Source organism: Juglans regia, chromosome 4, assembly GCF_001411555.2.
Source record: "Juglans regia cultivar Chandler chromosome 4, Walnut 2.0, whole genome shotgun sequence".
NCBI classification, from domain to species: domain Eukaryota; kingdom Viridiplantae; phylum Streptophyta; class Magnoliopsida; order Fagales; family Juglandaceae; genus Juglans; species Juglans regia.
The window spans coordinates 13,991,583-14,003,271 of record NC_049904.1 but is presented as its reverse complement, the minus strand read 5'-3'; the positions used below and the strand labels follow the sequence as shown (position 1 = coordinate 14,003,271).

Genomic DNA, 11,689 nt, shown 5'->3' with positions numbered 1-11,689 from the left:
CTTCTTTTTTTATCTGCCAACTGCTTCATTCGATTCTGCGATCTCTCTAAATTAATCTTCAATTGCCGTAGCAGTTCATCTCGGCGCATGAGTTGTTGGTCAACTTCGTGTACTGAAGAGAGGCCATCTTTGTACGTCGGAATAGAGGGTGGTAACCGCCCATACAGCGCCTGGAAAGGAGTCATTCCAGTCGAAATGTGATATGTTGTATTGTACCAATATTCAGCCCAAGGTAAGTATGAACACCATTTCCGGGGCCACTGATGAACAAAACACCGTAGATATTGTTCGACGCAACGGTTGACGACTTCCGTTTGGCCATCCGTTTGTGGATGGTATGAGGAACTGAGCTTCAGTTTGGTGCCCGACATCTTGAAGAATTCTTGCCAAAAGTGGCTGATGAAAATCGGATCCCGATCGCTGACAATTGACTTGGGCATCCCGTGCAGCTTGATAATGCCTTCGACAAATTTTTCTGCCACATTTTTTGCAGTGAAAGGATGGCTTAAGGTTAGGAAATGTGCAAACTTACTGAATCTGTCGACAACTACCATTATGGTGTCTCTCCCTTGTGAGGTTGGTAAACCTTCAATAAAATCTAGGGAGATGTCGTCCCATACTTGACACGGAATGGGTAATGGCTGAAGGAGTCCTGCTGGAGACAAGGTTTCTGTTTTAATTTTCTGGCAAACTTCACATCCTTTTACGTAGTTCTGCACTGCTCCATGCATCCCCGGCCAGTAAAATTGTTGTCCCAGCTTCTTAAATGTACGTAAGACACCCGAATGACCCCCCATCTTGGTGTCATGCATCTCGTGCAGCAATTTAGCCCGTAAGGCTATGTCGTTCGGAACAATAATCCTGCCTTTGTAACGTAAGAGTCCTTTGCACCATGTATACGAACTTCCAGGTTGTTCCGTGGCCACACGGCTTTTTGCTTGGATGTATGGGTCCTTTTCCGCAGCTCTTTTAATTTCTTCCCACAAGCTAACTTGCGGAAAAAAAATATTTTGAAGGACGGGACTGCCCTGTTTGAGAGAGAGAGCATCAGCTGCAGAGTTTTCGCGGCCCGGTTTGTATGTAATTTCATAATCGTAGCCCAACAGCTTAGCAACCCATTTTTGTTGCTCCGGAGTTGCTATTCGCTGCTTTAAAAAATATTTGAGGCTACATTGATCGGTTTGAATATAGAATTTCTGGCCTAGAAGGTAAGGCCGCCATGTGCGTATGGCTTCGATGATAGCCAACATTTCCTTAGCGTACGTTGACCATGATTTCTTAGCCACTCCGAGAGCTCGACTCATGTAAGCCACTGGCTTGCCACGTTGAGATAGAACTGCTCCGATGCCTTCTCCCGACGCATCCGTTTCAATAGTAAAAGATTCATTGAAGTTTGGCATGGCCAATATAGGAGTGGTTGTCATGGCGCGTTTGAGCGCAAGAAAGGCACGTTCAGCTTCCTCGTGCCATCCGAATTGCCCCTTTTTGAGAAGATTAGTGAGAGGTCTAGCTATGATACCGTAGTTTTTGACGAACTTCCGGTAATAACCTGTCAAGCCTAAAAAACCACGCAGTTCCGAAATGTTAGTGGGTTGTGGCCAGGCTACCATAGCAGCAATTTTATTGTCATCCACCTTCACGCCTTGACTAGTGATGATGTGCCCCAAATACTCCAGTTCTTGCTGCCCAAATGCGCACTTGCTCGATTTTACAAAAAATCGATGTTGCCTCAATATTTCAAAGGCTTGCCTTACGTGTAATAAATGGTGGTCCCAATCCGGACTATAGATTAGAATATCATCAAAGAAAACTAATATAAATTTTCTAAGATGCGGACGAAAGATGGAGTTCATGATAGCTTGAAATGTTGAAGGCGCATTACATAAACCGAACGGCATTACTAAGTATTCGTAATGACCATTATGTGTCCGAAAAGCAGTTTTATGGATGTCACTTGGTTTAACTCGTACCTGATGGTAGCCCGCTCGCAGATCGAGTTTGGTAAAATACGAAGCACCGTGGAGCTCATCCAACATATCATCTACTGTTGGTATCGGAAATCAATCTTTAATCGTCGCGGCGTTGAGTGCCCGATAATCTGTGCAAAAGCACCAATTCCCGTCTTTCTTTTTTACTAGCAATACGGGTGATGAAAATGGGCTAGTGCTGGTTTGAACAAGCCCCGATTGCAGCATGTCCTGAACCTGCTTTTCAATCTCATTCTTCTGATAATGTGCGCACCGATAAGGCCGAACGTTTATTGGTTCGGTTCCTTCCTTCAGATTAATGCAGTGGTCGACTTCCCTTGGTGGTGGTAAGCAAGAGGGCTCTACGAATAGATCAGAGAATTCCTGCAGTAATTTTTGCATGCTAGGATGAATCTTCATCGGTGGTTCTGCTTGAGCGATCTGGAAGCATAACGCAAACAGCGTTTGGCTGGGGCGACATTCCTTGGTTAGTTCTTTGAGTGACGCGGCTTGGATGTCTTGCCCGTCGACGCCGATTAATCTCCTGGGTTGGTTTTCCCATAAAAATTCCATGGTTAATTGTTTCCAGTCGCACACCACGGCACCAAGTAATTCAAGCCATTGTATCCCAAGTACTACGTCCAAGCCTGTGAGAGGTAAGGAATAAAGAGTTAAGGAAAACACAGTGCCCTGCAAATTGATTTGTACCCCTTCGAACCTTCCTTGACATCTAAGAGATTCTTCATTGGCAACCCGAACCGGAAAAGTCTCTGTTGGAATAACCGGTAATCGCAGCAAGTTAGCTAAACGCTCACTCAGGAAATTGTGAGTTGATCCGCTGTCGATTAATATAATGATGTCGTGGTCACCGATTCTAGCCGTTACTCGCATGGTCTTGGGCGCTGACCAGCCCGTTAACGCATGCAACGTAATCTCTGGTTCTAGATTCTCCTCCTGGTGTCTTCCCGTATCTCTTTCTTCATTGACTTCATCATAGGGAACGTTGTTATCGTCCTCGTAGCCCTCCAACATTAGTATCCGTGGCCCTTGACATCTATGACCTGCAGTAAAACGTTCATTACAATTGAAACATAGACCTTGGAGACGTCGTCGCTGCATTTCCTCCCAACTCAATCGTCGAACTGGAGCGCCATTTGCTGCCCGATTTGCTGGTGGAAGAGCTGGGGGAGCTCGTAATGGAGGGGTAGGTCGTAAGACCCTCCTTTGTCTCATTAGTTGATCATCTCTCATCCTTGCAAAACGTATAGCATCTTTCAAAGTTTGTGGTTGAAACATACGGATTCCATCCGAAATTTCTGTCTTCAAACCACCCATGAAGGTGCCCACCAAAGCCTTTTGTGTCCAACCTTTGACCCGGTTGCCTAATTGTTCGAATTCCCGTTGGTAATCACGCATGGAACCCGTCTGCCGGATACGGGACAGAGCCTCGTCAAAGGCTTCGCAGTCTGATGGCCCAAAACGCTCCCAGAGTTCCTCTTCAAAATCAATCCATGACAGAACTCGACCTTCATCTTGAAAAGTCCTACGAATCCATTGCCACCACTGATTGGCTTCTCCTTCCAAATGGTAAGATGCTAAAGAAACCTTTTGGTTGTCGGGAGTATTTTGGAACTCGAAAAACTGGTTTACACGGTTGAACCATTCCGTCGGATCATCTCCTGAAAATCGCGAAAATTCTAATTTTGCCGTTTTGGAGGATACCACAAACCGTCCCCCATTGTGACCTTCACGGTTTGGATTACCATGGTTTGGAGGTTCTTGGTTGGCAAGGAGCACATCAGAGAGACGGTTAAGAGTCTCTTCAACGTGTCGCAATCGATCCGCCATGCCCGGCTCCATCCGGTGTAGCCCCTCTTGAACTTCACCGAGTCCAGCCTCCAGATGTTCAATTCTCTCTTTATTGGTTCCCATAGTAAAATGAACCTGGCTCTGAGGCCAATTGATAGGTCCCAAATGTATAGAACAGAAAATATTAAAGAAAAACTGTATTCTCTTCGGGTGAGAATGTACCACAATTTGACTCAACAATGATTGATGCTTCATTAATAATTCTCCTCTGGTTAAATAGCAGAATTACACCGAAATAAAAGGAAACAATAAACAGACTTGCGGACTAAGAACCGAAACTGCAGCTCACAAAACAGAGCCTAAAACAGAATAAAAACAGAGCGTAAAAATAGAAAGCTTAAACATAGAGTGACACTAACGGAAATCCTCCGCTTCGTGCGTTTGTGCGGACGCCATGCGCGCTTCATGCGTATAAGCTCGCTGACCAATTATGCATGCTACGCTCGTGCGCAATTCATGCGCGCCTCATGCGTATATGCTCACGGACCCAGTCTTGCTCATTGACCCAGTCACGCTGCATGCCATCTTCCGTATCAGATTATCCCAAATATTTGGGATTTGGTTTACGAAGTCTTGTGGAACGACGTGGCCTATCATGTTCTAACTTCATTTTTAAAATTAATTAATTTGGCTTTCCCTATTTGGTTCCAGAGAAATTCGATAAAATGAGAAGAGCATAGTTTTTAAATCTTCTGAATTGTGTTCTTTGATGTGTTTTTTTTTTTCTTATTATTTTCAGATTTATTTTAGCTTTTCATGTCGTGATTTGTTGTTTGTTACTTATGATTTTGTGTTGAATCACTTCAAATTTTTAAAGAACTTATTATGTTATGTCCATGAAATGTTGGTTAATTTTATTGCTACAGAATAATTTAGGTTGAATTTCGTTGAAAAGTTTACCTGTTGAAAAGGTTTAATAATGAGCATATGATAGGCCTAAATGGTGGAGTATTACATAGGAAGAAATGAGGAGGAGAGCTTAAGGAAACAACAAGACAATGCATGCACATGTTGTGAGTTTAAACTGTGTAGAAATTTCTATTGTGTGTCTGCTTTATGTCTTTTGTTTTGGAGCTTATGAAGGGTTCTTGTTATGATTCTAGTTATAATAATGTGAACATCTTAACATTTCAATATTAGCCATCAAACTATAGAAAATTAGAGGATAAGTGAAGAGAAAACAGAAGGTGAAACCTTTTAGTGATTCATGGTTCAATTGCTGCAGATCTTGTTTGTGTTTTCCCCTTGTTTTCGATAGATTTGGAAAGAGAAATTTAGCTGCTGCTTTGGTGGCTTATATGGTCGTTATGGTACCTTTAGAGGTGCTGTATGAGCATGTGTGATCGGTTCTTGAAGATGGCCTCAGAGTTAAAGTTGAGAAGTAACAAAAAAGGGTTGCTGCCATAGTTACTGTTTGTTGGTTTGGGGTGTTTATTTGGGTTTAAAAATTGAGGAGATGCTCCATAATTAGAGGCTGTTTTCATGGACACACATACAGAGTTTTCTGCCATGCGTTTGGATTTCATATTTGGATATTTGGATTTTTGAATTTGTGGAATTGGATATGTAATGGCACGTGGATTTGTTAGGTTCTACCATCGAGCCTACATTGACAGATGTAGAGCCTAGGTTGTTGAGCGGCCTACATTGACATTGATGATGGCATTGGATGACTGGGGGCTGTCATGTTCGTGAAATTGCAGAAGAAGCTTTAGGTTACAGTTGGAGCACACATGAGAGCTAACCAACTTGTTCATAGTCATATTTCTATTTTTAACAAATTGATCTTAGATGTTTAAATAGTGAGTTGCATGGATTTCCTTTGTTATACATTAGATTAAACAAGTGTTGCAAATTATTTATGGAATTGTTTTTGTTTTTGTTTTTAATTTTTTTAACCTAAAAATACTTTTCCTTCGTCTAAATTTTTCCAAGAAAATGTTATTTTTGAAAACATTATATCCTGTAACATAATATCAAACTAAATGCATTGCTAAATCATTTCTGACTTTTTTACCTTGTGCTAATTAAAGATATAACTCACAACATTGTGTTTCCTTGACTCTTTTTACCTAAAAACAAATTTTCCTTACTTTGTCAATGTATTTTCCTACAAATCTTTTTCCTTGCTTGATCCAATATTCCTACATTTTTAAAACGTCATGTGCAATAAATTTCAATGACACATTGCTTGTCATTCTCTAATATTTCATTTTACCGTTGAACTAGGTTCTTCCTCTTAAAACAATACAACTTCTTCAATTTTAAGTGCTCATTCTATTCCCCACAAAAATGCAATTCCATATTATAGTAGTGAAATAGGTAAAGCTTAGGATGATCCTCTTATCCCATAGACAAAACTCAAGCCTTAGAGCTAAACTTAATTGATAAGTTACTGTTATATCATGCATGTGAGTATCATCATAAAAAAATTATCATCGACCTAAAGTAAAGCAATAATTCAGAAGTAGAGTTATTCCTAAGTTTGTTCTGATTTTAAACTTTGACTATACATAATATCACATATAATATTGAGGGAGTAAATCATAATTTATAAAAAAACAAAAAATGCCAATCAATTCATGGATCACATGCAAATGATCCATGACCAAGTCCTATGGCTAGACAAACAAATCTTAAACAAATAAATAGATAAAGGCAGCAAAAACCTACCTAGTATTAAAATGCAGGGGTGAGACGAGAATAGGTCTTAGGTTTAATATTTATATAGACTGAAATTATAACACCCTAAGCACCAAATATATAAGTTTAAGTTGAGCCAATGTGGAGGCACACCTTATCAGCAAATCCATCACCACTCCCCTTCCCAAAGCTAGCAGATGTTAGTGTACTGTAATCAAAGCAGAACTCAATAGTTTTCACTAACAGCACAAGCAATTGGACTACTAAAATCTACTACAACTCACTCCAATCTTGAAACAGAACCTTAAGCACAAAAGAATGTAGCAATACCTGCTCAGACTCTTACATGCATCTAAATTATAGTTCTCCTCTAGAATTTGAATAACAATTGGTTCGACTTGAACATTACTCACTGATAGCAGCTACAAAAGAATATAAATTCATGAACCCCGTCATGAAAAGAAAATATCCTTGCACAACAATTTGGTTCACTGAATAGTTAGAAAAGAGATGGCGATTTTGTTAAAACTATTTATTTTTTTCTCCCCAAACATTCAACTTTCTAGCTTTTACATTTTTTTCAAAATCTATGGCATGAATGATTTTAATCGATTCTTTCATCTCGTAATCATTGCTATGTATAAAGGTATAAATAAACAAATTATAACCCTTCTTATAATGTATCTCCTATCTTCTGTCTAAATTTTCCATCCATCTCCTCTTCTTTGCAGAAAACACAAATCTTCTAAACTAAATTACTTTCTACTGTGAGGGACCCTATCTAGGTTACATAATCCTCTTATGACCCCACTGCTCTTTGAAATTAGAGATTGCTCCACTTTACGTATTGACAGGATCATTATTAGACCCAAGCACTACATTTATATTTGTTCACCATACTTTATATGTTCTATATTAACATGCTCCTAAATCTTTGATAACCATGCTTCAAGTCCAAATTCATTTCGTGCATGAACATTTACTGTATATCTAAAACATTGTAACATTATATTTAAATAAAAAATGGATCATACAACTGGGTGTAGACGTAGATCAACTCCAAAAGCAGCGCCACAAAAACTTCAATGTTCTCTCCATAAATGCTGTAAATGAGGAGAACACACCACCTCTAGATGCATAACCCTCAAAACTTTTTAACTGCAATTTCAATAACAAAGAAAAGAATTCCGTGCTATTTAGTCATTTAAGTAACAAACTATACTATGAATTAACACGATCATTTATTTCCCAAACTTGCTTGGACCTATGGTTTGTTTAAACTTATTGTTGTTTGAATTAGTAGTTTCTAACTGGAATGAGCTATATTGTCCTCGTAGACCTTATCATTAAGTTTTCTTCTTTTACACTAGATGTTTATATTTTAGAATAATTTATTTTATAGTAAATATATGACAAACGTGACTTGCACGTAGCCCCACAACTAGTATATATATATATATTTATATAGAAGAACATGATACCGGACAAGAGACCACATGACCGGAGCAATCATGGAGAAGGCCACACATAGGTACAACCTGAATCTTAATACAGTTTTATGTATAAAATTAAAATCTTTCTTTCCCAAGTTACTAAAAATGAATAATTTCATGGAAATTTTGTTTTTAGTAGCCTGGGATACGTTAGAAATTCTAGATTAATAGTAGAAATATTTACCTTGAAGGGCAAATCTTGAATGGATTACTGTTGTTCTATAGACTTTTTCACAAGTGTTGTTCATCCAAATCATCTTATGGTGGAATGTGCCACGTGATAAAAATTAGAGCAACTCTCACATTTTCTACACTTAAATGTCGGGATTAGAAAGACAATCTATTTTTTAGAGAGATTTCTTTGTACCAAAATCTCTATCTTGTACCAACGGGGAGGTATATATATATATATATATATCTTTTCCAATTTGTAACTCTCGCAGGGCTTGGGAAGATTGAAATTTGAGAGTCCCTTAGGCGATTTTATCTGCTAGGGTTTTTACGTGTGTATTGCATGGCTGCCGCGGGGGGCACTGGTGGCTCTATGCCGGTGGCCACCCCTCATTCATTCGCAGAGCTCATCTCTGCAACCCCTCAACCGATTCCGGATGCACTTCTGCCATCAAGGTGTCCAAAAACAATGGAGGGAGAAGTTTATTTCTTGTTTTCGAAGGAGGAAATCTTGAAGTCTGCTGAACCTTTTAGGTTTTCTTTGGTCCTCAAGTTTCTAAGACAGCGACCATCTTTGGATGCGATCAGACTATTTATCAAGAATAGATGGGGACTGTCTGGTGTTGCCGTTGTTTCGTCTATGAGAAAGCCGCGTAATGTGTTTGTCCGATTGACGTTGGAGGAGGATTTCAATAAGGCTTTTTTGAGGGAAGTGTGTGATATCGATGGAGTGGCATATCGTCCCTTTCACTGGTCACCGAAGTATTCTAAAGAAGAAGAGCCATCGGTTGTTCCAGTCTGGATTTTCCTCCCAGGTTTGGCTCCAAACTTTTACCATCCTTCAATCCTGAAAATTCTCACGGCACCAATTGGGAAGTTTATACGGTGTGATAATTCTACGCGGTGTGCAACTAGAATTGACGGGGCGAGGGTGTGTTTAGAGCTAGATGCAGCGAAGTCTCCACTCTCATCATTCTGGATTGGGGCTCCTTCTTGTCCTGCGAGTCGTAGACAGGAGGTGGTCTATGAAACTTTACTTGCCTTCTACACTAATTGTAAATTACAGGGGCATAACTTGCAGATGTGCAAAAAAGGGAAGATAGGGAAGGAGAAAGAGAAGAAACTTGTTCGTTTGGAGTATAGAGTAGTGCCGAAACAGTTGAAATCTTCGGACCCATCGGGTTCGAAACCAGAGCCTCAAGAAGTGGCGGTTTTAGGTATGGAAAGTAAAAGTTCGGATGATATCGTACTGGTTAGTGAAGTTTAGCCTATTGAGAGGGAAGAGGTGGAAGTGGCTATTTTTCAGTTCATGGAATCACATGGTATGGTCTCTGGGGAGAAGTCAAAGGAGGTGGAGCCACAAGGCCCTACAGAAGGGGTGTCCGCTATTCTAGAGGTGATGGCTCCAGTGGTCTCTGTGGTAGTGCAGAGCTCTGGCGAGGGGATAGTGGCATAGACTGAAGTGGAAGTTAATGTGCTGAATAAATTGAAGACGGCTCCATCTGTCCTTACGGAGGTGGTGTCGCCTATTAATAAAGTGGTGCAATCGGTTCCTGAGGAGTTGAATATACAGGCTTTGGATAGTAACATGCATTTGAGTCTTGTGGAAGTGGCGCAGGAGGATTTATTATCTATTATGGTGAATCAGGCTGAAGTATTACAAGGTGGAACATCAGTTGGGAAGGGCACTAAGAGTGGGTTGATTGAGGATGGCAATGATATGGCTGCTACGTTGGCCAGTTTCTCTAATACAGAAATAATGGTCGATAAAGGTTTGCCTAGTAAAGATGTTTGTTCTTACTCTGATACACAAGATCATGGGAAGAAAAAGGGTGAGGCAATTGGCACGAAAGTTCACAGCAGTAAACGGGTGATTACCCATTCCTCTAAATTGAATTTATGATAAGTCCAATATTGTATTGGAACATTAGAGGGGTGAGATCTTCTAAGAGTAGGCTGAAAAAGATTGAGTATGTATAAGCCGAAAGTTGTTGTGTTAGGGGAGCCTTTTCTACAGGATGATTTATTGGATGATGTTAAACGGGTGTTGGGTTTTAATTATGGGTTATCTAATGTTGCTAGGGATGGTAAATTGTGGATTTTTTGGATGAATGATTTCGATGTGAGTTTGGTTAGTTGCGGAACTCAACAGATTACAGTTCTCATGTCTAATGGCTCTATGAAATGTAAAGCTTCATTTGTTTATGTAAATTATGTTCAACGGCGGGAGTTGTGGGCTGAGCTTGAAAATGAGATTAATGGAACTGAGCTATGGTTAATAAAAGGGGATTTTAACATTATTGTTTTGGATGAGGAACGACGAGGTGGTAGTCCACGTTCTTTGGTGGCGATGGAGGAGTTCAACTCTTGGATTCACTCTTGCGGATTACTGGAGTTAAAATACTTGGGTAAGAGTTTATCTTGGTGTAATGGGCATGCTGGGGCTTCTCGTAGTTGGGCGCGGTTGGATCATTCGTTGGTTGCGCATAATTTTATTCAAGATTTTCCAGATTCTTTCATGAGATATTTACCTCATACTTCGTCAGACCATGCACCTATGGTTATTTCCTTGGTGAAAAATGTTGTAGAGTATGGGCCATCTCCTTCCGTTTTCGACAGATGTGGGTGGATCATGTGGATTTTCCTAGATGCGTCCAAGAGGTTTGGGATCAACCAGGGGCTGGTAGTGGTCTCCTAAAACTTGCAGCAAAACTAAAAAAACTGAAAGTAGCTCTGAAAGGGTGGAACAAAAAAGTTTTTGGATGGACGAGTGGGCATATTAAGGAGTTGGAGGATCGGATAGAGCGATTGGAGAGTCATTTGCAGTTGAACTATGATGAAGAGGTGGAACTTGATCTGTTGGCGTAAAAAATGGAGTTGGGTACCTGGAATTATCGTGAAGAAGTGCGGTTAGCTCAGTGTGCAAAAGTCAGCTGGTGGCGACATGGAGATCAAAACTCTCGTTACTTTCATGCTATCCTTAATAAATAGAGGCAATCGAAGATCATGGAGATGAGGCTTTCCAATGGCTTATCGTTAAAGTCCACTCAAGAAGTTCATGATGGGGCTGTGCATTATTTGCGGGAGTTCTTGGGGCAGTCTACTATTGTAGTGCTTCCGGATCTGGGTGATTATATGTCTAATGTGATTTCGGAAGATGATAACTTGAGATTATGTTCGGTGCCCACAGAAGAGGAGGTAAAACAAGCAGTATTCAGTATTCCCATAGAGAGTAGTCCGGGGCCTGATGGCTTTGGGTCGGGTTTTTACCGTGCTTGTTGGGATATTGTCAGGTCGGAGGTGGTGGAGGCGGTAACGGATTTTTTTCGAGGGGTTCCTCTTCCCAGATTCTATACTGCTGCTTTTGTAGTTCTTATTCCTAAAATAGCTCAGCCGATGGGTTTTGACAAGTTTCGGCCTATCAGTTTATGTTCCGTTTTTTACAAAATTTGCACTAAGGTCTTGGTGGCGAGGATTGCTCCTTTATTGTCCTCTTTGATCTCTTCTGAGCAATGTGTGTTTATTCCAGGTCGAAGTATATTTGAT

At 40.4% G+C, this 11,689-nt stretch overlaps 2 protein-coding genes across 2 annotated transcripts; one reads left to right on the top strand and one right to left on the bottom strand.

Moving 5' to 3' along the window:
* Nucleotides 1–2,060: 2,060 nt before the first annotated feature.
* Nucleotides 2,061–3,899, bottom strand: LOC118348172. The gene has a single exon (XM_035689173.1). It carries the CDS (start codon nucleotides 3,897–3,899, stop codon nucleotides 2,061–2,063), a length of 1,839 nt encoding a protein of 612 aa, XP_035545066.1.
* Nucleotides 3,900–8,486: 4,587 nt separating this feature from the next.
* On the top strand, nucleotides 8,487–9,410 carry LOC108987270. The gene has a single exon (XM_018960162.1). The coding sequence runs from the start codon at nucleotides 8,487–8,489 to the stop codon at nucleotides 9,408–9,410; it is 924 nt and encodes a 307-aa protein (XP_018815707.1).
* The last annotated feature ends 2,279 nt before the right edge of the window (nucleotides 9,411–11,689 follow it).

Bases quoted from the DNA above. Each gene is read 5' to 3' on its own strand.
- LOC118348172 (XM_035689173.1), bottom strand. From the start codon at position 3,899: ATGGGAACCAATAAAGAGAGAATTGAACATCTGGAGGCTGGACTCGGT.
- LOC108987270 (XM_018960162.1), top strand. From the start codon at position 8,487: ATGGCTGCCGCGGGGGGCACTGGTGGCTCTATGCCGGTGGCCACCCCT.